The sequence below is a fragment of the Phaethon aethereus genome, assembly GCF_964289735.1.
Source record: "Phaethon aethereus genome assembly, chromosome: 1".
Lineage (NCBI taxonomy): Eukaryota > Metazoa > Chordata > Aves > Phaethontiformes > Phaethontidae > Phaethon > Phaethon aethereus.
In genome coordinates, this window is record NC_138575.1 from 220,293,367 (window position 1) to 220,319,941 (window position 26,575).

The 26,575-nt window shown below is 48.4% G+C and overlaps 1 protein-coding gene across 1 annotated transcript; it reads left to right on the forward strand.

Annotated features, from left to right (window-relative positions):
• Window positions 1–386: 386 nt before the first annotated feature.
• On the forward strand, window positions 387–22,866 carry WNT11 (Wnt family member 11; the record flags this gene model as incomplete). Its single annotated transcript, XM_082010495.1, has 5 exons — window positions 387–469; window positions 9,647–9,882; window positions 10,648–10,925; window positions 12,373–12,665; window positions 22,165–22,866. 5 exons carry the CDS (start codon window positions 387–389, stop codon window positions 22,337–22,339), a joined length of 1,065 nt encoding a protein of 354 aa, XP_081866621.1. The 3' UTR covers window positions 22,340–22,866.
• Between the last annotated feature and the right edge of the window lie 3,709 nt (window positions 22,867–26,575).

The window sequence follows — 26,575 nt, forward strand, 5'->3', positions numbered from 1 at the left end:
GCAGGGTTAAATGGAAACACACAATCAGACCATAACTCAGGGTGTAATTCAAGCCATACGGTTTGTCTGTCTGTTGACTTGAAAGGTTGTATCAAGGCTTGGCGAGGGAGGGGACTGAGAGGGGATAATCCAAACTTTTTCGTGATTCATAAACCACTCCTTTGCAATTTGGATAATAGATCTCTCTCTCGCAACGACTCGCTAAACTTCCGAGTTAACTGTAGCTCCTGCTCTTTCTCTCTCTCCTTTCAGGTTGTTCATCTCCAAGGAGGAGCAACACCCAAGCTGCAGGGAAATACGTCGTGCAGAAAAATTAGGAAAACTCCTTTTTTTGTTTTTTCTTTGGAGAAGCTGATTTCCTTTGGCAAGTGGGGACGGTGGAGAAAATGAAGCCGAGTCCGCGATTTTTCTTAGCTGGTTTTCTGTCTTTGATTCTGCAGACGGGGCTTTGCTATGGGATAAAATGGATGTAAGTACCTGGCTATCTCTCTGCATTTTTAAAGTCTTTGTAGTCATTGCTGGTCTCTTACAACGTTTTTGCAACCACTATTTGTGGCACACTGTAAAGCCATTTAAAGAGCAGCAAGCGCTGCATTTCTCCGGGCATTCATTGATTTCAAGCGTGTGTACAAGGGGCTTGTGCTAACAATATGTCTCCATCTTCTTTCCAAAATGTGCATGGTTTAAGCTCGGGGCTTTTTTTTTTTCTGCTCCTCATTGATGCTAAAGGAAAAGCACACACTTGAATGCTCACATGAGCCACTTAATGAAGTTTCTAGCATTAGCTCCTTCCACGCTGGGAAACTCTCCCACCGGGACCGCCGGTCGTGCTGAGTAGGAGCTGAGAGCAGTAGGGATGGCAGCTAAGACAATGCAGCCAATCTCCAACCACAGGGAATGCTTGACAGATAACATGTTTTTTTGGTGGACCTTTTAACCTTTGGGTTTCATGAAGGGCGTTAAAAATGAGGCAGGGGGGCAGGGGGAGATGGTGAAGAAATACCAGGGAGTGTGGTCAAGTCTGGATCGAGTTTCCTCGGAGGTAATGTCACTGCAAACAAAGTGAAAACATCGCTATCTCGTTTCTTTGCTTAAGCAAGCAATCAATTAGTTGCTTACTGCAAAACAAACAAACAAGCCCCTCCAACACCCATCTGGTTTCACGTCCTTGATGAGTGATCTGTCTTTTCTACTCAGGTTTGAAGCTGTGCGCAAAATAAATAAGGGGATGTGGGCTAGCCTCAAATGAGCATCTTCCATAAAAGAGAAGGCACAGTAAAATGCCGTGCCAGGAAGTCTGTTGTGTAGGGTTTAGTGCACCAAGGTGAGGATCTTGGGGTTGGGTGGAGAAATTGAGACAAGAGGTTCCTGTTTTATTCCTCCTTCTCTGCTATGTCTAATTCCCATTCCACTATCCCAATCACGGGCCCTTGAGGCTCTCCCTGTGCCACCTGTTATAAACACTGTCTTAAATTTGGACATTTTCAAGTTAGAGGTCTCGTTTGGAGCCGGTGTTTTCACTGCCCTGCGTGCATTCATGGGAAAGACTTCCCACTTCCAGATGGGGATTCACCCTCTCCAAAGAGAGACATCTAACACAAACATCAAGAGACGTTCTCTGGAGATGTCGTGGACTGCAGGGAGCTGGTTGAGACCACACATCCACCTTCTATATGTATAAAGGGAGGCAGGGTGAATCCCTCCGTAGGGTGTTTAAATGCACGTGGTCAGGTGGGAGGAACCGTCACCTACTTTAGGGCATCTGTCATTTGCTGTCTCCATACTCTAAGGACCCCCTTGGAAGCAGAGGAGGGTCAGGATCTGATTTGCTCTTCACTGTCTTGGTTTTACACCTTGTAGCAGTCACCACCGCTAAATTACATAGCCCAGCTATTTCTTTCTGCCAGCTTCCTCGAGTATTTAGGTGCTCAGCTCTGCGTATGTCCCGCACCCTGCACAGGGCAGGCATCTCCTCTCTGCAGGACATTTAGCAACATGCCCATGGGCTGGCAGAGCCTGGACTCATTTGCAGCCTTTATTTCTGCGCAGCACAGAAATAAAGCTGTTTTATGGCACCCTGATTCATCAGGGCATTTATGTACAGACCCATAACTGAATGGAGGGGCTGGCTTATACGCTTGGCATTAGGGTCCTGCTTAAGCAAGGCGCTAAATCCCGAGCGAAGGGCGTGGGTTCCTCCAAAGGGCAGGGGCGAGATGAGCTTCAGGTGGAACCTGATAGCACAGGGACAAGCTGTAGATACACACAAAAAAAAGGCTGGAAGGCAGGGCAAGGTCCCTAATAGCTCTGATGGCAAAAGCAGCCTTTCAGTCGGTGAGTGGTTAAGCTGCGAGCGCTGCTTTTGGGGATGGGGTGGGGGGAGAAGCAGTTGGAGGAAAGATGCTGCAGTCGCCGTTCCTCCCCTTCCCCGCAGACATATCCCCCCTCTCGCAAAGCCAGTGGGGAAGATGAAAGCTGGGATAAAAGTGGCATTTGAAGCAGGAACTGCATCCAGATGCGCCGGCGGGGCTCCCCTCACACCTGCTTAAAACCTGGCGGAGACCTGCGCTCCCTGTCCCAGAGCCCTTCACAGCTGGGATGCTGCCAGCTGGGATTTCACAAAATTATGTGGGGGGTTTTTTTTGTTTGTTTGTTTTCATTTGCTGTTTCTCCTCCCTTCCTTGCCCTTGTTTTTCTATGGGAACACGGGCCAATTTTCTCCCCCTCCCCATCGTTTTCCTTTCCCTGCTGCAGCGGTGCTGCCATCCCTGGGGCTGGGGGACCGTCCTCGGAAACCACATGGGTAAATGCTCGCTGAACAGAGACCGATGCCGCCGAGTAACACCTCGGAGCTGCAACCCCAGCCCCGGACTTGGGTGCTCGTTGTCTTCCTCCCAAATCCCAAACACAGCCTCACACTAGCTTCTGTGAAGAAAATTAACTCCATCCCAGCTGAAACCAGGACAGTGCTGTACAACCAAACCCTGCCCCTTCCCTCTCGTGCTCGTGGACGGAGAGGAGGGGGGGGGGAAAAAAGGCCGGGGTGAAGAGGGAGGAAAGTGCTACGAGAAGGTTTCGGTCGTGGGCTCGTGCCCGCGGCGCTGCTGTTGGAGGCACGCTGCCAGAGGCGAGCTTCAAAGGGGACTTGGGAGGGGAGGGGGAAGATAAGGAGGTGGGTTTTGCCAGCCTGGGGAAGAGGGAGCGACTGATAGGAAGGGCGATAGGAAATTCAATTTTGATTCAGCGCCTGATGTAATGGCAGAGGGAGAAGAAAAACACGCTTTCCAGCCGTTTAGGACTTCCCTGTAACACAAATAGCCCCTGTGAATTAGTAAAGTGGGGAGAAGGTAAAAGGGAGTTATTTGGGGTTGTTCGGGGTTTTTTTTGCCTATTATGAGGAGTTCTGTGGTCCAGCTCCCCATCTGTTGTAGGCTGGCACCGTGCCCTTCCCTGCCACGGAGGTGTGTGCCGCCGAGCATCCAGCGTGGTGCACGAACAGTCAGCATCTTCTAAACCTGCTCTTGCTGCCGCATAAATTTCTTATTTTGGCCTTTTCCATCCAAGTTCCAGGGAGCTGCTCAGATGTAGAGTCAGGGTGTGGATAGATCTTTGCAGAATCAGGGCTGCCGTGGAGAGGCAGCCTTTCCATTCCACGCTTATGAGCCCCTGAGTCTTATTTTTGCCTGCTGCTTTTTGCAGACGCTTTCCCATCCTTAGAGCGGGGTTTTTTTGCATCGCTTTGTGGTCATCGGCACTTGTCGCGCATCACAGTGGCTGGGGAGGCGAGGCAGCCATCGGTTTCAATGGGAGGTGTCTCAGGGCCAACCCATGTAGGATCTCCATCACCTTACCCACCTCCTTTTGCAACCCCTTTCCCTTCCCTAAGGGGGCTTGGGTTTGGCCAAGCAGGTTGCTAAAGCAACTTGTTTGAGTAGAGCTGAAAAACAGATGAGCACCAGAGGGAGCTGTGGCCAGATGTGGATGCTGCAGATGTTGGGATGTGGCTTACAAGGCACTTCTGCCTCCCTGGGGGCTGGCATCTCTCTGGCCAGGCACACAGGCTGGACTGTCCCTCTACGCTGAGCGTCACCCTCAATGCAAGACTGGTTGCGAAGAGGCCAAATGCAGCAAGTGGGTTGTTTTGTTTCTGCGTGGCTCGCAGGATCAGCCCATGACAGCAAGTGGTGGCATTAAGGAATCCCATCGTTTTTAGGGTGACTTTGGGAAGTCCCTGCCTGTCCCTGTTGTGGTGACCTGGACATGTCCCATGCCCTCTGGAGCCGTCCCTAGCTGAGTACCGTTCCCAGCCACGAGGTCAGCTTTGCCGCATAATTCCCGTGGTTAAATCACAGCCCTTCAGCAAAAGGTGGCTCAGCCGTGAGTTTTGGGGAACCCGGGATGTCCCGCAGCTCACCGACCTCGAGCAGCACCGCGGCCTTTCCGCAGCCAGCAGAAAGCAGGGGAGAAAATGGAAAGATTTTCTGTTTCCCGGCAGCGCCTGGTTCTCCCCTCCAGGCGGGGGGGAGCCGGGACATCGGGGCGCGGGCGCCTGCGGGGGGACCGTCTGCCTGGCACAGGGGCTGCTAGATGAGCTGCCGTGAAAGGGCTGCGGGACGGGGACGGCGGGAGGGGAGCGGGCTGGGGGCGAGGAAGGGGGGGGACGGGACACACAACGGCTTTGAAGTTTGCTCTTCGCTCCGTAGGCAGCTCGGGAAAACTTGACAAAGCTCCATGGCCTTCCTCGGCGCTCGGTGAGCCAACTCGCCGCTGGCATCGACTTCAGTCGAGCTTGGGCTGGAAGTCAATGGCCTTGTGCCCACTACTGCCAGCGCTGGATTTGGCACTGTATCTGAAAGCAGATCTTATTTTAAGCTTTTACTTCAGGGTTGGTTTTCTTTCCCCCACTCCTCTCCCTCTTCCTCCTCTTTATTTCTTTTTTTTTTAAATTTATTTTTTTCTACTGTATAAATCCTGCTGCTCTGTTTGAAAAGGCTTTGCAGAACCAGTGGAGGCATTTACCAGGGGATGTGGTGGCTTTCTCAGTGCTTGTGGTTCCCCAGGGCAGGGTGGCAGCAGCATGGGCTGCCTCTGACTACCAGGAGATTAGATGGGTAACAGTCCTTTTCTAGTTGAAAACTTGAGAAAATGAGGCTCCTGTGGATTAAAAACCTCCAATGAGATCTCAAAAAACCCTCCCAGTCGCCACCTCTATTAAAGTTTGCTGCGCGCTTCACTCTCCACAGCCATGTAATTTTGCCTAAGTCTTTTTGTTTCGCCCAAATCCCTGCAAGATTAAGGGGTTTAAGAACAGGCATCAGAAAGAGAGTGCCTTTGCAGAAAGAGAAGCAGACAGTTTGGAGCAGCGGTTCATGGATTCATTGACAGTCTCTCTGTGAGACCTTCTTTGGTCACACCGCACAAGGGAGGATGGGGAGATGCCCTCTAGAGAGAGTCCCCATCGAAAGAGAGGAGACCCTTCTGCCCTTTAAGGGTGTTTTAAAGGGCACCAAAGCTGCACCACTTAAGGAATTTTTCCTCCCTTTGGCTTGACCAGGAGCAGTATGTTATGCACAGGGGTCCTTGTAAACCAAATCCTGTATGGTTTTCATTGATGTCTGCTCAGATCTGAAGGTACTTCTCCCAAGCTGCTGCTCCTATGAATAGTCTTCTCACGGAGCCCGGACCTGCAGGAATGGGCCCATACCTCTCAAAGGACCTAACACTGTAGAGCATTCATGTTTTCAAATGAATTTATTAACTGCCTGAGATAATTAAAAGAGTAAACGCAAGTCATGATCCATCCATGCATCATATTTCCTCTGTAATTACGTTTATGGTTTTCTGTCAGTATCCATAACTTCAGTTGAAAGCCCTGCTATGCTATATATAAAACAAACAGGAGATGTTTGGTTTGGGGCCTGTTTATTTAAAGGGATGTGTCAAATATGTACATTTAAAAAAAAAAAGCAGCAACCAAACCAACCATCCCTCAGTTGTCCTCAGGTTTCTGGAGAATGAAGGATGGGGCGGGAGAGTCAAGGGAGGAGAGCACGATGTTAGCAGGAGAAACCAGTGAAAAGCCGCATTTATAGCGTGGCAGCAGGTAAAATCCCCATGTGCTGCTTCTCAGATGAAGGGTGTGAGTTCAAAGGAAGATGTTTATCCCCAGATTGAGCACTAAAGGCTGTTCTGCTACCTATGGCCTTAGGGCTGCTTTATTGAGGCTGGCTGTGCCCCTTTGGCCCCGGTTTCCCTCCCAGTGCCGGTGGTCAATGGAGATGGGAGAGACACCCACCGCCAAATCCCACCATGGACAAGACTCTTCTGGGGGAAGGTGATTTCCTTTCCACTGCCCCACAAATGGACTTTGTTCCCCAACAGTGTCCTCTGCAGGTGGTGGACGTCCCTCCCCGGTGCTGCCAGAGTTTGGGGAGCAGGGAGGGTTGGTGCCTTTCCATGAGGAGGGTTTAGAGCGACAAGGGGTGGGGAAGACATTTGTGAATGTAGGACAGAGACTGAGCAAACCTGGGCTGTCAGGGCATGGACTAGATGACCTAATAGGCCTCTCACATTCCTGATCTGTGATTTATAAATGCACTTTTCGGTCTCAGCAAGCGACTCCAGTAACTGTGAGTTTTCTTTTCCATCTCCATTACCCTTTACTTTTTCCTCCCGACGCTTGGAGATGTTTCCAATTATAGGTTCTCACAAGCAAAGGCATGAAGTTCAGGCCTGGGAGATGTTCAGAAAACACCTTCCTGCGTCTTGCATTTTTATTCTTGGCGGGCTCCATGGAGCTCGGCTCATTCGACAAGAAACAGCCATTGCTGCCGCTTACTGAGTCCTCCCCAACGGGGCCGTGGTCCTTCCTCTCTTGACTGTCTGGCAGATAATTCTCCCTGTTCCACAAAGTGAATTTCTTTCTTGTTGCATTATAAATCCGCTTCTCTAATGGTGATTATTTCAGGCCATCTGTAATAACATGATCTTGTTGTATCACACCCCCTTTCTTCACAATGGAGCCTGAATTCAGCTCTCATCCCAATTGTAGGTGGTTGTTTCTGTTGTTCCTGACTTGCCTGTAAAGGTGAGATGCAGGTGCCTCAGTGTAGGCTTCCAGGTCCTTTAAAGATGCCGAACACCTCTATACAGGATTAGAAAATGTGGTGCAGGACCTAGGAGATATATGCATCCTTCTGGAGGGCCAGATGAAACATCCAAAGGTCTCTAAAGTGTCACTTGGCACCTCTGATTAGAAAACTGATCTGGTGCCCCATAAGTACATCATCTCTCAGAGACGTGGAGCGTTCCTCATGTGCCTGAAGCCGAGGCTGTGAAACTCTCTCATTTCGTCTGCCTCACCCTGCCTGCTTATTTTTCTGCTGGGACATACTGTGCTGGAGTATTTATCATTTTTACTCTATTAGTGACGAGCTGCTTTGGCTTCTTGCCTGATTTGCATTTCAGCCCATTCCTGAGAGTTGCTGATAGGCTTTCTGGGATAAGTTTTCACAGGTTTCTGGTGCCAAGTGCTAGCGGTTGGACACATCTCACCCAGCTCTGTGCTTATACAGTCCAGATGTTTGCGTCTGAGCTCGGTGCCTGGGTTCCCTCTATAGACAGTGCAGAAAATGAGCACTCCTCAGGCATGATGTTACTCTACTCTCAAAAGCACATCGGGCTACTTACTCCCTAAACGTGGCTTTTTCTTTCCATGGGCTGAAGAAGGACCCTTAAGGACTACTGTGAGGTCCACACTGTGCAGTTAGGTGACATTCATACTGTCCGAAGACCCATGCCTCTACCTTCAAACACACGATGTATCTGAGGTGCCTGAGCACCCAGAGTATCACCAGGAGGTTTTATCTCCACCAGCTCAGGTCCAGCACCGCTTCGCATCTAAGGCAAGCTGAGTTGCCTTCTGGAGGTGCCCCTCTCCAGGCAGGGAGCGTTGCAGGAGCAACAGCATGCAAGGGACTGACATGAACTACATGACAGAATCTCTGACAATTAAATACTCCACTTTTTCCTTTCCCTCGAAATTCACTGGCCAAAACTTCTGTTTGCTGTATATTTAATGGACCTCTTTAAATATATGTATGATGTATATATTTACATAGCTAGCAGAGTGGTGGTTTCCCTTCCAAGTTTGCCACTGATTATCTAGTGCCAGAAATGCCGAAGTACAGTCGCCTGGGAATTTGTCTGTGCAGACCTACTCAGCCCTAGCAAGGATCGTAGCTTTTCCCTGCTGGAGGAGAGCTTGGGGTTAGCAGTTATGTGCAGCCCAGAGCGAGCTCCAACATACACAGCAGCTGGTTCAAGCCAACCTTGGGGGAGCTGGTGGAACATAGATGTGTTTTCCTGAAAACCGAAGATCAGAGCTAATACCCCCGATCTTGGTTAGGGCTCAATTTTAGCTCCGTTTCCATCTCATTTACCTTCTGAAGGACGTGCATGTTACAGTAATAAAGTGAAATGCACCCAGAAATGTGTCTGCTAATAAGCCGAACTACCCAAGACGGCTTAGGATGAAACTGAAAGGCAACACATTTAACAAGGAGAGAAGGAAATATGTGTTAAGGCGGTTGTGTTGCCAGGATCAGATGCCAGTTACTGATGCAGCCAGCTAGAAAGTTGTTTTATGGGAATGAATAACATTTATGACTACCCTAAGCAGGTCATAAAGATACAAAGAGAGTTACACACCAGGCTTCTGCTGATCGCTGTGGGTGCTTGGGGAGGAAGAGCGCAGCCCTGTACGATGCGTGGCAGCATTTTCTTTTTTCTTTTTTACCTGGAAATGTTGGCAATTGCGCACTAGAAGAGCCAATGGGGTCTTTGGGGTGTTGGTTGTTTCTTCCATTAGTAACATACGCGCTGGTGCTAGTGGATCCCTTCTCGGTTTTGACCATGGTACTCTCTCTGCACGCACTCTCATCGTGCTTCTGTGCTATGTTTTTGGCGACTAGAGAAAGAGACTTATCTACATGCAACAGTGATGGAATAGGTGGAGGCCCTTGGCGTTAACTCTAAGGGAAAGCATCTGTTTTGCAAACCTGGTGGCTTTTCCCTAGGCCTTGCAAGGGATTTTCTCCATAATTAATTACATGACATTTAGCATAATCCTTAGAGAGTGTATGAGACAGATGCTGAATGCAAAACACTGATAACACCAACTTCACTTTTTTTTTTTTTTTGTACTGAATACCACGGTCTTGGAAGATCCAGCTTTCTGTTATCGTGGAACTGATGGGTCATTTTTCACTCTGTTGGGAGGTCCGTCCTCTTCATTCTTCAGAAAAAAACCTTCCCGTCAGGATTTACACATTCAGTCAACTTGGTGTATGCCCCAGGACCTTTGTCCAGGCTCCCCTAGATGATGGAGAGAAACGCACACTTCTAGAGGGTGTTTCTTCCCCCTTACCTTAAACACCTACTTTAGAAGAGATAAATCATTCTTCATAGTTGCCTATCTTTCTCACCAGCTTAACCTAAGCACTTATTTACAGGTAGCTAAAATTAAGTCAGACGAACCCAGGCCAAAGCCTTCACTGGACTGGAGGTAGTGGAGAAATTAATATCGACCTGATGATTAACTTCTTTGTGGGTTTTAATGCCTTTTTGCATGTGCTTGTTTCCTCAGAGCTCTGTCCAAGACTCCTTCGGCTTTGGCCCTGAATCAAACCCAGCACTGCAAGCAGCTCGAAGGCTTGGTGGTTTCCCAGGTGCAGCTGTGCCGCAGCAACCTGGAGTTAATGCAGACCATCATCCAGGCGGCACGAGAAGTGATAAAGACCTGCCGTAAAACTTTCTCGGACATGCGGTGGAACTGCTCTTCCATTGAGCTGGCTCCTAACTACCTGCTGGACTTAGAGAGAGGTAAACAGCACTGCTGGCGGAGCTGGGGACATGACTGAGTAGAGTCAGGCAGCGTGTCTGTGTGTGCACGTGCCGGGGTTGGGAAGGCTCTTGCTACCACAGGGAAAGGTGAAGGGACTACGTAGCTTAGTTGTCCTGTTCTCTGAGACCATGTTCATCGTTACGGTGCCAGTCATGCCCAGGAGCTCTTGAGTCCAAGACCTAGTCTCCCACATCTCTTACAAAGCATGCCACCAATCTGGTTTGCTCATCTCATTAGGGGTCATGGAGCACTTGCACACAGCCATGGAGCTGCTGCTCAGGACATGCAGACTTGTCAAGCAGTACACGCTATGCGTGAGGCTACACAGTCATCTTTCACGGGTCAGAGCAACCCTGCACGCTTGTGCTGCAGCTCTGTGCCTCCCGCCACCTCCCCCAGCTCCATGCATGCCAGCTCCATGACCTGCCAGCAAACAGTGTCCAGCATAGGGGCAAAAGGAGGCAGGAGAACCCATGGAGGGGCTTCTTCACGTGCTCCAAGGGCAGATCACACCACAATGGACAAGTTGCATAAGTCCATGTGCCTCCTTGCCCTGCTGGGATGTTGCCTCGTGTTGAAGAGCTCATTCAGGAGATGTGCTCCAAGCTGGTGATGCCATGGGAGATCCCAGCTGCAGTGAATTGGTGTGTTTGCTGCTCTGTGGGACACAGATTGTGTGGGTCTCTTTTTGGGGAATGTTTAGCTGTGACAGGAGGCTGAGCTGGAGTTCTTGTCTCTTCCAGGCACAAGGGAGTCAGCATTTGTGTATGCCCTTTCTGCCGCTGCCATCAGCCACACCATTGCCAGGGCCTGCACCACCGGGGACCTCCCTGGCTGTTCCTGCGGTCCCATCCCAGGTGAGACACCTGGACCTGGGTATCGATGGGGAGGATGTGCAGACAACCTCAACTATGGTCTTATCATGGGGTCCAAATTTTCAGATGCTCCCATGAAGATGAAAAAATCAGGATCACAAGCCAATAAACTGATGCATCTGCACAACAGTGAAGTAGGGAGACAGGTAACAAATCCACGAGAGTTATTGTAATTGTACAATCATCTGTAGTGGTCGGTCGCTCTGTGAGGTTCAGTGTCTCTATCAGCTAGCGAAAGGAGCAGGTTTCTCCCAGACTGCTCCGAACTCCTTTGGCCTGCTGAAGACTAGCTATATAACTCACGCTGGGACTCAGGAGGTCCAGAATGCTGTTATCAGCCCTGTATAACTGTGGGTGGGATGTCTCGTTGCCACCCTTTCCACATCCAAGGATGGCTCTGGCTTGCTTGCCCCAGGAGATGCGGTGGGGATGGGTCCCGTCGTGCTCTGCCAAGGGCGTTGCACAGGCGAAGTGCTGTGTAAGCGTGGAGGATTATCATCTGCCAGACGCATCCAGCAGCAGCTGCCTCCCAGCCATCCCTGCGGCCAGGGGGGCTGATTTTTCCTTTTCAAAATGCTTCGCTAGTGATTATTCCCATACCTGGCAGAAGCCGCTTTTAACAGCTTGCATCCAGTGGAGGGATAATGCTTACCACGCACGGTGCTTGGTGTGCACCAAGGAGCAAATCCCCATCGCAGCCCTCCATGAAGCTGGAGAAATGGGGAGAGGGGGCTGTAGATGTGACCCCTACACCCGCCTCTGGAGCTGCAGCAGTTCTCTAGGCTGGTCCTACCACGCAGCTTGGGCCTTTCAGGGCTGCCTGTGCTCAGGCACTGGAGCAGACAAAACTTGGAGCGTGTTGAGCTCATTGGCAGCTGACTGCCTAACTACGGGCTGAACTCACCTTTGCAGAGCACAACCATGCCGGACTTGCCTCCCCTGGGTGTTTTTCTCTGCCATTCCCACTCTATCTGATTTTTTTAATTTATTTTCATAATGTCTTGAGTCTTTGTTTTAATTGCAACAGGGATTTTTGTTTGGGACATCATGTTGCCATGGCTGGTGCATTCATCCCTTCCTGGCAGCATCCTGCCATGTCCTACAGAAATGAGACTAGGGCAGAACCAAAGGAAAAGGCTCTTTTGGCCCCATGGCCAGCAGAAAGGCAGAGTGACGGTGCCCTGAATTCATCAGAGCCTTGACATGTCTGTTACCCAAAGCACAAAGCTGCTGGAGACAGAAATGGTTGTTAATTTTCTATTTATGGATTGCTTTGATTTCCGGCTCCTTAGGAATTTAGAGGGTGGAAATGCAGCGCTTTGTAGATATCTGATCAAAATTCAAAATACTCTTCTGTCTGCTGGCTGCCACGGTGCCTTGTTGAAAGTAGTCCTGGGCTGATAGTGATCACCAAGGAGCTATGGGATCTCATTCCCTTTGCACAGTAGCTACTCTAGAGTGGCTGTGCAGAAATCAGAGCAACAGTCCTTTCCTATAGCAGTCCCTGCTAAGCAAGTGCCTTCTTTAGCAAGCTTGTGGGATGTTTGGAGGTGAGAGAAGGACATTTCCTAACTCCTGCATTCCTTTTTGCAGGTCTTGAAAGCCTCTCTTGAAATGAAATGTAAGTGCCATGGAGTTTCTGGGTCATGCTCTATCAAGACCTGTTGGAAAGGCCTTCAAGAGCTGCGAGACATTGCATTGGACCTCAAAAACAAGTATTTATCAGCCACCAAGGTCGTTCACCGGCCCATGGGCACACGCAAATACCTCGTGCCAAAGGATATTGATATCAGGCCGGTTAAAGAGACAGAGCTGATATACCTGCAGAGCTCGCCCGATTTCTGCATGAAGAACGAGAAAGTGGGGTCACACGGGACCCAGGACAGGTGAGGGTTTCTGCAGAGGGTGCTGACTGCACTCTGAGCCCTGAAGAGGGAAGGGGGAGAGAGGAACATGGATGGATAAGTGGCAAATAACTGGGGCGGTAACACATGCATGCAGGTAAAGGATATCTCTGACATACGGTGTGGTCTACAGGTGCCCAAGCCTATTAGTGGTGGTTGTGGCCAAGACAAGGCTGCAGACACCTTTTTGTGTTATACAGGCAGGCACAAGATACCTCTTGAAATCCCCCAGGCAGATCACCTCCGCAGGATCTTGTAATGCTCAAGCAGCTGTTTTTTATTGTGTTGAGTGTCTCTAAGTAATTTATTGCAGTCATTGCTGATGTGATGAGCCGTTACTCTACTGTAAGGTTCCTCAAAGTAGGCAAGTGTTCACTCAATTAGGACCAGTGCTCCCAGGCATCCTTAAAAAAGCCCTGTAAGCTACAAAGTTTAATTTTTAGCATTTGTCTTCCACAGCATTTTAAAATTCCAGGCCTGTTTGTGTTGCCCGTGTCTATGGAGAGAAAGTTCTTTATCCCATTAATATTAGCGGTTTAAGGTCATCATACCCAACCTCCACCGGGCACAGTGCTGTCCCTTTCATAGGCAGCAGACGTGCCTGTCTCTTCCCAGGATCTGTTTATTCCCTCCAAGACAAACCAATTCCCCATTTCAGCAATCTGAGCATCTCTAGGTGGACAGCAGACACCGCGACAGCCAAATGATTTTGTACTTCCAGAATTTTGCAGAATTTCCCTATTTTTTTGTTAGATGGCTGCAATGGCTGGATTTCAAGCTATCTCATTAGTTGCTGTCTGCTAGCTTGGCTTTCTTCAGAGAGTTCTCGTAATTCTTCTTCACTCTTGATGTTACTTTGTGGTGGAGACTCAGTCAAGTTGCAAGGTGCACGCGCATGCCCTTTTGTGGGGTGTCTTCATTTTAATTCTTGTTGGATGTAGTGCTCTTTGGACCACTTTGGTTCAAGGGAGAGAATGTTTTGCTGTAATGGAAATGAAGTAAATGATCCAAATGCAGAAAAGATTCTCTTTGGATGCCTTTGATTCATATGAAGTATTTGGTGAGGGGTCTTCAGAGGATACCCTTTGGCAACAGCCATTTAATTGATAACCACAACTCCGAAGACAGTATTTACCTGGTAGAGCTGATCAGGAGATGACAACAGCTGAATGAGACAACCGTGTCCTTTTTGTCCTCTGATGTTTTGTGGCAGTTACAGTTTTATATCTTCCATTAGGACCAAAACCAGTGGCTGGAGTTCTCTACAACAGCACTTATCTGTCAGCTCTGTGGTGGGAATACCAAGGTGACGTTCATTGCCAGCCCGGTGGTGGAACAGTAATTAGCAAGTGAAGATGTTTATGGGTCCCTGAGGATTGTAGGGAAAAGGCATGTGTTGAAACCGTTTTGAGGGAAAATGTCATTTGAGTGGAAGTGATGTTTTTGTGGATTTGTGTGGATTTTGTCAAATCTGTGTCTTGAAAAAGACCTCTTTGCTGTGCCACTCTGTTTTGCAATGAAAAAGTTGTGGAGGTTATTTGGAAATTAGTTTTATAAGAATTGTGTAAAATCAACAGGTTGTATCAAAACCAAACTACATTCATCACGGATTTGCCAAGTAAAACATTTTCCATGAGCTGAAATCCATTTAAGGGGGAGAGGGATGTGACTTCTTCTTCATCTAATTTCATTTTACAGCAGATTTTGCCTTTTTATCCCAGCTAGGGATGAAAAATATTTCAAGGTCTTGAATGATTTTTTTTTTTTTTTTTTTTCTTCCAAGGGTAGGAAAATGTGTATTGCAGGCGTCCGTTTATCCCGAGCTGGGCGACAGCAGTGATTGTGAGCCTGCCAGGCGAGGGTCCACGGGAAGTGAGATTGAGTGAGGATTTAGAGGACCAAGATATTAAGGCAGGAGGGGATGACATTCAAAAGGAACCTGTCAAGAAATACTCCTTATTCTCGGATGTGCAAGATGGTGATGGCCGTGGGAGGGGAGGAGGGTGAGATAGTCCCGTGTTGAGCTGCAGGCGTCTCTCAGGCCAAGTTTTAAGGTCATGTGTAGTTACGCTCATTTTCATCGCAATCCATCTGCCAGCTCTTGAGAAGATGCCCGGCGTCTCAAAATCGGCACGTGTAACACAAGCCATAGCAGCCTCTTTTCTGTGTTAAATGAGCAGAGGAAATCAGTGTAACATGCACACAATGTGTTTGCAGATCGGTCCTTTCTTCTCAGGGGGAGCAGGGAAAAGGAGGGGAGCGTCCCTAACCTCTTCCTCCCTTGGATGCCTTTTTCATTTCTCAATTTTTCTCTCATGAAGAGGACTTCTAAATGTATTTCAAAGGTGGTGGCTCTGTTCCAGCCAGCCGCAGGACTGCAGAGATAGTGCCTAATGACAGAGAGGAGGGAGCAGGAATGCAAAAGGGAAGCTTGTTAGAGAGGGCAGGGAAAAATGTGGTTCACGCTTTCTCTGCAAAGATGTAAAAATGCTCACGTGGAAATAGCCCAAACAGGTTTTTATTTTATAAGGCAAGTCCTGGAGGCACTTTAACATTTTATCCTTGTTGCACGTCAAAATTTTCTGGGGGGATATCCCACTGTTTCCTGCTAGGCTAATTTTTAAGGTCTTTTATGGCAAATGCAATCAAAAAGGGATTTTTAGTGGTGGTCCCTCCGTTCATTTTCTCTCTTCTCTTCTTCTAACACCTGCCTATTCCCTCTTTGGCCTTTTTCTGGCCATGAACATGGGTTCAGGCCCCTACCGCCATGCTCCAGGAGACTGTGGTCTGGGTATCTCCCGCACCTTTTCAGCCCCACTTTCTGCCTCCAAAGGGGTGCAGAGGGGAGGAGACCCCATTAACAACCCCTTTTCCCGTTACTGGATTAAAAAATTCAGGTTGCTGCATTTTTGTTACAAAAAATGGGTAGTTTTGCGTCATATGGAGAAAAAGTCCTTTTCCCCCTCCCTCTCTCCCAGGTCTGGTGCTTGCTCAGAGCGCACTGGAAGCAGGACAGAGGTTGATGGCAACACCTTGGACGTATTGGGTTTCGGTGTACCTGCACCAGCAGGTGGGTGGAAGGGATCATCTAATCGGTGGCTTCCATCTCTCTAATTATCCCCTGCATTATGTGGACTGATTGTGTGTTTTTCAGGCAGGAAAGGGAATTGAATTACCTTGTAGTGGAACGGCGTGAAAATCCACTTGGAAAATGTGCACCCGGTTACTCAAAAGCCTTTCAGAGCTCTTTGCTGAAAGGATTTCAAAGCCTTCTTCGGAACAAGCCCGAAATCTTTTTGAAGACGCCTTGCCCTTTCTTAGTTTGTTGAAATTAGAAATGGTTTGGAAATCTGCATGCCTCTAAGCGCTTGGGGTGTATCCAGATTTCAAAGTCAGGGAGCTGAACCCAAACCTGAGATTTGAGGCCTCTTTGAAGTGCTCAAAATCTGATTAAGGAGCCGAGTTTTGCAAGCGGTGTCCGAGGCTCCTGCAAACAGGCTTGCTGCAACCACAGCCGCCATCAACTCCAGCCAAACTCCATGTGCCTATATGCCACCATCACCCTTTCATAGCCAATAAAAAATGCTCTGGAGAAAAATCTAAAGCAGCCGATCTGTGGAGCAGCAACAACTTTCAAAACAACAAATTAACCACTGGGAAAAAATTCGTATGTTCCCATTGCAGAGCTTTCTTGGACAAAATCACCTTATAACTTTTGTCTAAACTACATCTTTAACAAGGTACTTCAGGTTCTCCTACCTGAAAAATTCATTTTCAGTTTTGAGTAAATGATAAATAATAGCAGATTATAAAATTGAGATCTCTTTTGTGAGAAAAGGAGCAAAAGTATTAGCCTTCTTTATCAGTAGGGTGCAACCTATCATATTTCAAAGGCTGTTGAAGGTCCCTTAAGGAAGCCAAGGAAAGGGAAATTCTGCCGTGCATGCAAAAGCCTCCAGCCCCTGAAGCCTTGCAGAGATAACTGAGCTGTTTATTGCTGATCTTTCCCAGAGCAGCCTTGGAGCCAAGCGAACACTAGTCCCTCCCTGCTGAAGATGGGGAGGAAACCGGGCTGCAGCGAAGCTGGGTTGATCGCTCCTTAGCTGACTCACTTTGGCAATGAACGTGGCCATTCTTTGGTGGCTCCTCCTTGCTCACGTATTCATTCTTTTCTGCCATATAAAATATCTGTCTTCGGTGTCTCCCAAGGTGTCTTCGGCTGGTATGTTTTCTTGGGTAGGAACACGCATGAAGTTAGTTGAGCATGCATCTGCTGCTCGGTGGTGACGGCAGAGGCTTGGTGGCTGGTGGTCACCTCCTCGGCATCTTTGTGGTCCCAACAGCAGAGCTGATCAAACGCTGCAAAGAAAGGATGTGGTGGTTTTCCGTCTTCAATGGCAGCCCTTTGTCTTGATGCCGCTTGTTTCCTGCCACCCTGAAAATACGTTTCGCATTGCGTGATCATGTGGGCAATGAGATTTCTTAGCAGGAGCACTCATATTTAGATGGGAAAGAGTGGTAGTTATGGGTAGACAACAGCATTTGGTGTTTGTTTTTTGTTACAGCCTGTTTTAGTTTCTGTCACTCGGTGAGGCCACAAGAAGCAATATGATGAACGTTGGCTTTGAGTAGGTTATAATGTGTACGGTGATTTAGTGATTTTTTGGAATTGTTATCATTTTTTCATGGGATCCAACAAATGATGAATAATAATTAGCAAATAATTCTTCTGTGAGCGTCCCCGAAGTTTAAACTGGAGGGAATTCAGAAAAAAGGTAGCTTTGTGTTCCTCCCACCTGCAGTGCTATTTCTACTTTCCCAGGGCAAAATGCTCGTAGCTGGTGCCCATTTCGGTAGTTGGGCCAGCTGTGCTTTCTTGGGCTTTTTCTCAGTTAATCCCTGGGGAAGTTTGAATCCTTCCCACTTGGGAAGGAGACCCCTGGATTTGACCATAAAGTTTCCTGAACAGATTTGTGAATAATAAATTTATCGATGGAAAGGGTAATTTCACACAGTGAAATTGCAGTGGATAGTGAATTCAGGGGATAAAAAATTGCAGCCGCTCTCCTAAACATATCTAGTCACAATGCATCAAAACAGCGTTGGAGTTAGGGAATGTCACGGCTGGGAATGACTTTCCATGGAGCCTGATCTTTTTAAGAGCAAGACTGAACCGAGACCACCTAGTCACTGAAGATGTTTGTCTACTCTGGTCATAAAAACAGTTTCCCTAAACAACCTGTTCCAGGGATTTACTATCCTCAGACTTATGTTTTTCTTAATCTGAATTCAAACTAACCATAACCTAAAATCAAACTAATAATTTCTTGTCCTCTGTCCTCAGCATGTAAAGAACATTTCTTCTCTCTCCTATTTGCAACAATCTTTTATAGATAGGAAGACACCTCTTCTTACAAACTTATCTAAATCAGTTCCTTCATCCTTTTCTGCTTTCTGAACTGCTCCTCTGACTCTCCTGGGAACATTCCCACATTTATCTGGATCTTTCTGAAAGTGTGTTGCTTACTTTGCATTTTAATCCACCCTCACAAAATGCTCTCAGCTCCTTTTGCCCGAGCGTTATCCACAAATTTTTAAGCTTACTCTCTACTCCTCATTAATGAAAATACAGGCTGGTTCCAGAATCTCCCTTGACATCTCCTCGCTGACATGTACTATTGATAACTCTCTTTCGTAGGGTTGTTCAGTGTCAGTCTCTAGTCATTCCTTGTGGATGCGAAAGCAATTTAAAAGTAGTTAAGATTCTGCCCTCAAAACCTTATATGAAGCTGTGCACTTTGATGCATTTTCAGCAACGTCCATTGTGTCACATACCTCCTGGGGGATTTTAATTATTTTTCTCTTTCTTTCTTTTATGTACTGCTGTACGACTTGACATTACCAGAGCAAGGGGCACTAAATAAATGAATATAGGAATCGGATTTAAAAGAGAAAAAATAAAATTATTTCTTTACACAGCAGTACTGTCTTCTGGGACTTGTGGCTGCCGGAGTTCATGAAGGCAGATGGTTTCCCTGAGGTCAGAAAGGGATGAGACAAATGCATGGCCAAGATGCCCATAAGGGGATATTGGGACACCTAGGCAGGAACATACCTTCTATCCTCCCTAATGCAACAGCCCAGGTGCTGGTGGTGTATGAGGAGAAGGACTACAGAAAGTGGCCAGATTTGTGTTTTCCCCCCTGAACAGCACCTCCCACAGCCGTTGCGAGATGTACTGGGCCGGGCAGGCAGTTGCCTTGACCCAGAATGACTTTTCTTATGTACTCGTAAGCAGCTTCCAATCAATAGGACTGATGGAATGGGGTCCCAGTGGGCATCTGGCCCACCCCTGTCCTCATATGTCATTGTGGGTGACACAGTACAGAGTTGGACTCAGTTTGGCTCTCAAGTGCCAGGTGGGCAACCAAAAAAATTCTATCCTTATGTCTGCTGATGGGATAGAAGGCTAACTGGGATCCAGAATGAAATTAAGTGTGACGTCTCCCCATGGCTTTTAAAATGAAAATCCCCCAGGAGGTAACTGTGAAATGGCCCTTAGCCTCTCTGTCCGGGGGAAGACTCTTAGAAGTGCTGGGATGTCCTTCACCATCTCTGCTGAGGAGCCACCCCCATGATGAGGCTGTATGATGTACTACAGTGTTTCTGCAAATGAGGGCTGGAAAGGGGAGATGCTGGACAGGCGTATTGAGTGGGATTTGTCCAGTCAGCAGGGCTGACCTCCTCCCTTCTTGCACAAAGAAGGAAAAAGCACTGTGACAATGTAAAAGCCTGTTCCTGAGCCAGGACCTTGGCTGATATTGCGGCTGAAGCATCGTTTTTCATCGGTCTTCCAATGACCTCTTCTAGAGGTTACGGTGTTGTGTTAAGATGCAATCGCCTGCCTTCGTATTTTCTCTCCGAGGCTCGGGAGGAGGGCATTTCTCTGAGTTGCTGGAATCATGCTGGACCGGGCCCAAAACAAATGAGATTGAACTTAACCCATCAGTGGGGAGTCTGGTGAGATCACAGCCGTGGGGTCTGAAAGCAGATGCTCAGGGGTAGCTTCTGTGGGTAAACTCTGGTCTTTGCGCTCCTTTGTCTTCCCCCACTTGCTTTTTGCATGTGTAGATACAGCTGAGAAACTACCTCTGTTTCAGCTTGTTTAAAGAAAAATAAAGATAATTCATCCAGACCTGTGCTTTAAAACAGAAAACAAATTCTCTGGTTAGTGGCATTGTCAGGGAAGCTTTCTAGAAGGCCATTTAGGTTCAGGATGGGGTCAAAAGCTTTGTTTTGGCCATTCAACCCATCTGTCCAGAATGTTCCTTTATCTGAAACTGAGAGAAGCTTGGGGATTTTTTAATAAGATTTTGGTTTTGCCTTTATTTCAGGCTGGGTGGGATGGGGACAGGGATGGAAAAGTATATCTCTTAGTAGATCCACTTTTTTTTTTTTGCAAAACACGGGAGTAGGAGCAAGGAAAGGGAGATTCTCAGGTCCCAATGCAGCAGGTAGAAGACTTTTCCTCTCTATGTGAATGTGATAAATTTGACTGTCGAGTGCTTTGTACATTTGGGGAGTGAATGTCCTCAGTGGTGAATTGGAGTCAGAGTGGACCCGTATCCCTTTTCTTGGCTATTTTGACGAACTCTTGGCACGAGGTGGCACATACGCACTGCACATCCCTCACCATGCTTCTGCAGGGTCCCCATCTTCCCTAGGTAAACCTCCGGGCAACAACCTTTCCATGCACCGGTAAAGCTGAGTAAGGTTGTTGAATACCCTCCCCTCTTCTAATGTCAACATGCCTATATTTGAACCTTTGCTCTGAATATTTAGTGCATTTACTAATACATTTATGAGGAGTCATTTGGAGGTTTCCTGGTGGAGGGGCCCCGGCTCGCGGGGGCAGTAACAATGCCTTTGGTTCAGCGTTAGGCAAACACGCTTGGTGTGGTTGCAGACTTCGGCTTCGGTAGAGGCTTTCAAAGGTTTGTAAATATTTACACACACTCCCGAATGAGGGGGAGCAGGGCGGGGGGGGCCTTTAAACACTGAACCTGGAGAGGAATGCGAGTCAGAAATAACAAACAGGAGGCCCGCCTGAGTCAGAAGAAAATAAGGGAAGAACAAGAACAAAATCTCAACACCTCATTAATCCCGTAACTTCTGCTAAAGCATTACCTCATGAGGAATTCCTATAAACCTCATGGATTTGTTTGCGTCTATTAATGGAGTCAGCTCAAGACTCCAACTCATGCTCCTCTCTCCTTTCCCTGCCCCAAACCAGCCTTGGAGTGTTTCTGTCCAAAGTAGCCACCCAGAATAAAATTTAGGAGAGGCGTCAGCATTCCCCCCACTCTCCAAACTGCCTGTTTTACAGTAGTTTCAAGGCTCAGCATCAAATTCACAGCCCCAGGGTGCTGGGTGCATAAGGAGATGTGTTACCCTACAGCGCTAGTGTCCAGCCAAGCCTCTGACCAAACATGAACACTTCCACCCTGGGCTATCTTTACAGCCCATGGAGAAATCGCGTCTCTACGACACGGTTCATCTCACCCAAAAGTCAATGCCTGTTGTGCTGTCATGTCCAGCGACCCAACTTGGAGTGTTTTAGGAGAACGAGATAACTGTTTTTTTGAGAGTGGCTGGGGATCCATGATCAATGGATCAACGGAGGAGATTCCCCAGTTCGTGGGTTACTTTTGAAAACCTCAAGCCAGCTGCTTGCAAGCCGACAAAGTGAGGGAACCCCACGCAACGGCTGACTTATCCCAATGAGCCTGGCTTTAATTAAAACCAGGAGCAGAACAAGCAGTGGAAGACTGTGTGATATTTGGCCACTTGTCATCCCATGCTGCGCTCCTGCCGTGCTGCTGGCTCCCGGGTCAGGACTTGGGGTGTTGGAGGGCCAGCTCCCCGGCCGCTCGTACCGCGTGGGGGGACGCTCGGAGGAGAAAGCGCGGGGTCGGGCCCTGCTTGTTTCGGCTGTGATTTCCCTGATAGGGTCAGGGCTGGATTGTGGCCCTAACAGCCGGCTCAGGAGCTTTCCCAGCCTGGGGTCATTGGCACAGAGCCCCTGCAAACACTCTGTGGCTGCAGGGGTCCTCCCCGATCCTTTTCAGGTTCGGTAGCGTTGGACAAACACCGGTGTTTGTTTTTTCGGGTATCATCTTCTTCCAGCTCTTTTCAGACAGCTTTGGAGCCTGCCTGGGAATGCAGATTGCTACGGACTACGAGGTCTTGGGCTGGTGGAGGTATCACGATAGCCTCGCTCCTCTGTGTGTGCAGGAGCTGGGTCCTGCCTCCCCTGGCCGACAGGCAGCCGGAAAGCTGCCGAGCACAACCTGCGAGTCCGAACAGGAGCTGGATGTTATTTGGGGTGTCCCAGCAGGTGATGCAAGAGCAATCCTGGGCATCAGGTTTGGAAAGCCCTTGCAGGGGTTTGAGCTTGCTGACCACGTTCCCTCTCTTCCAGGCAATGCAACAAGACGTCCAACGGGAGCGACAGCTGCGACTTGATGTGCTGCGGCCGCGGCTACAACCCCTACATGGACAAAGTGGTGGAGCGGTGCCACTGCAAGTACCACTGGTGCTGCTACGTGACCTGTAAAAAGTGCGAGAGGACTGTCGAGAGATACGTGTGCAAATGAAATCCCTCCTCTCTCCGCCCGGGAGCTGAGACGCCAGCGGCACCCCAGCGCTATTCAGAGAAGAGAAAATATCCCCCCGACTAGACGTCGTTTATCTCGTAAAGACACAGACTTGAAGAAAGGTGGTAGGAGGGGGGGGAAAAACCATCACACCAGTAAAAATAAGACCCTTAAAAAAAAAAAAACCAAAGATACAACCCACAAATGTTCCCCCCCCCCCCGCCAACAAAATGCTCTCTGAGAAGACAAAAACTCATTTGGGATGGTATCTTATTCCAGAATATTTCCTATGGTTGCCAATGACGTCCAGCCATCAAGTGCCTTAGTAATTTGAGAAACAAAAGTAGAAGCTTTCCCCGGGGAAGAAAAGCAACTGTTGTTTGAAAATAACTAAGGCTCACACCTGTCTGTGCCTTCTAGCACAGGTACTGAGTCTGCATTAGGACCGTCCCAGAAGGGAAAACACTGCAACTTTTCAGCAATAACTGCCTTTTTTTGCCAAAGAATTTTTAGCATGGAAGCACCCACCCCGGATGATAAAGTTGGAAAGATTTCAGGTCAATCCGCTGAAATGAACAACTCATTTTAATCTTTCTTTTACGCAGGTGTGCGACTCTGAAGTTTACTGCTGCAGGAAAAGCTGCCCGTGATTTTTCCGGGCTGGATGGGGTTTCAAATTCATCTGTGCAAGAACCCCCACGGGATCCCGGAGGCAGTGAGAATAGGGTACCCTGAGAAGGGCTTTATGGGCTCCATGAGATCGTAGCGGAGCCATTAGGATAAAGTAACAAAGTAAAGTCAAAATCCAGTGGGGAAAGTAAAAAAAACCCCAAAAACCCCAGCTCCTGCTCTCTTTTTCTCGTGCCCTTTGGGTGCGATGCCCTTAGTCACTGATGTCCTACCACGTTGGGCCATCAAGTCCTTAGGGAATTACGCCGCTGCCGCTTTTCCCCCTGCAAAATGATTGTCCCGGCCCCAAGAAACCGCAGCGAGCGGAGCAGGTCCGGTCCCGGCCATAGGGAGTGCAGCCGTGCAGGGCAGCCGCCCTTCCCGGCCGGAGGGAGCGGGAACGTGTCGGTCCCTGCCCTGACACAGCAGAGAACCACTAACTGTGGCTGTACATATTTTCTTTCGTATGCGGACGTACAGAAATATTTATAAGATATATCTCGCGCTTTCGTCTACTTCCTACGTCAATATATCTATATATTATAAACAAGCATTAACAATAGTATGAAATAAATGCTGAAGTTACTGGTGCAACAGCAAAATGTTAAATTGTTATGTTTCACTCTCCTACTTGGAAAGCAACCCTGCTTTCCGTCCCAAGGACAGGAGAAGAGCGTGGCTCGAGGCACTCACTGGCGTGGGATGGATAAGTTCCTTTATTCCCCGTCTCCCCAGCCTCTTCATTTTTGAGCAGAATTAGCCAAGATACAGCCAAGGCAAGGAAACAGAGCACTCAGGGAAAGGAAGAGTCACCACTCCTGTTTCGCTTTTTGTATCAGCGATCACTCTCATTGATAAACTATCCCAATGCTCCCCGGAGCTTAGTAACAAACGTGACTAATACCCCTCAGGGGGGATTCGCTCCTCGCTCCCGCGTGTTGCAGAAGTTGCTGTGCATTGGAAGTTTTCGCTGAGGTTAGGTTCCCTTTCTTGCTCTTTTTTTTTGCAACGGGCATCCAACTCTGTGTCCCTGTTAGGAAAGGTGATGTTGGAGAAGGATGTCTGCGCCGGGAGCAGAAGGCAGCAGAGCCTGTGAGGTCCTTCAGGTCATTTTTGGCCACCCTGTTCCCCGAGCAAAACGCCGTAAGCAGCCAGAAAAATCACTCCTACACAAATGGGGGAGGACAGTGCTACTTTCCCAGGGGGAAATTCGTCCGTAACACCGCAGTCTTCCTCCAAATCCTTCTTTCCCCCCACCCAGCCGCTCTCTAGGAGGCAACTGCCTCTGACACGTCTCTGCGGAGCTGGAGGGGAAAAGCACTGCGGGCTGCAGAGCAGAATTAGAGATCCTTTCTAGTCCTCGCCTGCTTTGCTTTGCTGCAATGGGTTTGGTCTCCTCGCCTCCTTCCCTCCCCCAGCCACAAGCAGGCAAAAAGAGGCCTTTGGTAGTTTGTCAGTGGTTTGTGTTATTGTCACCCCATAAAAGCTGGTGGACTAAAACGTCTCCGCAGCGCGATGTGATGAGCGGTGGGTGTCTTTAGGCTGACATGCAGACAGGCTGGTGGCACAAATCCCACTGCTCTCCAAAGACAGAATTTGGCTTCGTTTGATATGTAAAGAAACGGTCTACTTTCATTCTTTTAAGGAGTTTTATTTTTATTTCCAGTTTCTGATGAAGCCAACAAGGCAGGGATGTTCTGACCAAAGAAAAACTTAAGCATTTCAATGCTATTCTGTAATGACTCTTTTTCTTGCTCCCTTGCTGATGTCCTGAGTCTTTCTGCTTGGCGAAAAAATAGTAAGATGGAAGAAATGCTCTATATACACATTGTCTTCAGCTGCGTTTCACTCCTCCAGTGTCAGACCCACGTTCCTCAGCTGCTTTTCCCATGTCAGAAGAAACCGTAATTTTGCAGAGCACAAAAAGGTGTGAGGAAGCCTACCAGGCATCTGCAGTCCCATCTGGTGGGAAATGAACCCTCAGCAGACCTTTAGCCATGGTGGTACCCCACACTTCGTGTCTGCCTCTGCCCACAGCTGCCTGTTACTGAAGACGTTGAACTGAAATGGCTGTGGTGTTTGGAGGTTTGCAGTTTGGAGTGTCCAGGCTCAAAACCTCTGCTGCTTCCTCTAGATAACCCATCATGGGCTTTGTCTGATTTTTGCTTCTTTGAGCTAAGTGTCTGCGTGGCCCCAGCCCATGTCCTGGTCTATGAATTAACACTGTTATGCCACTTTTGCCATAACTACTCAGTTTCAGGCCCTTTTTTTCGCTGGGGTGGCTGCACCCGGCATTAGTAACGTGCGCGGGGTGCTGTGCCTTACCGAGATGGGAGTCATGCACAGGACAAGGTCTGATACGCTGCAGCCTCCCTTGGTCCACAACCCCGCTTCATCCAGCAAACTAGGGTCACCTTCCTCCCGACGGTCTGGCATTTTCTAATTTTTCAGAAAGCATCTTTCTATGAGAGGGAGGCAGTGCCTTCTGTTTTCTTTTCCTTTTCATACAACTAGGAATAAAAAGGGAATCTATGACGTGGGACCGTACTGGTGGAACAGCTCATGGTGCATCTTGCTCCTCGCAACCTGGCTCGGATGCTTTCCTCCTGGCACCAGCAGCAAAGCACAGAGAGACCAGAAGAAGTGTCCTTGCTCTCGGTGGCAATGCTCGGTGCAGCAACCATCTGAAAAGTAGCTGCCGAATGATTTTCTGCGCATGCGTGGCCTGAAAGATATCTGGGAGAACATTTGTCGCCAGCCAATTTTGCAAGGGAAAAATTCCTAATGGCAGGGCGAGACCTTCATGTACCAGTCTCCTTCGCTCCCCAGCCCCTCGGCAGCCAGTTTTCAGGGCTTTGCTCCGAAGTACTGAGGTCTTTCAGCTTCTGAATGAAACGGCTTTAATTATTGTGAATGTCTCTGTCCGGTGATGCTACAGTTCCCTCTCCCGTAACATGCCCTGCCAGACCCTAACAGCTGGTCCAGTGTGGCCCAGCTCCACGTCCTACTACACAGCTCTGTTGATTTACACTAGCTGGGAAAGTCGAGCTGATATATTCCCATAAATACTATTATTTCAGAACGTTACAATATTACCCCTGAGGGAAAAGGGCAAGCTATCTTGAAAAGCACTATGTCGGTGGCTTTGTGGCATTTATTCACTTGAAAAAAAAAACATCCATGATTTAATAAAACAGTTTGGACTTAATGCTATTTCCAAATCTGAGGATTTAGACCTTGTCTGCGTCCAGCTGGCTTTATATTTTTTGATTAATTCCCCACCCCCGCCCCCTCCCAGTTTTCTATCATTTCGGTTGCTCCCCAAAGTAGGCAAATGACATTCATTATAGAAAACTCCCATCTGATTGTTTAGTTTAGTCTGCAAAAGGGGAAGTATCTTAATCACGCTGAAGCAGGCGGCCCACGAGTGTTTCACAGGCAGCTACAAAAGCCCTTGCTGAGGGGAAGTGGGGCGGGGAAAGGAGGCAAAAATCTGAATACAATTAACAGTGCCGTTGTCAGGAAAGTGATAAAAGAGTCTCTGAGGGACCATCCCTTTTCTTGATG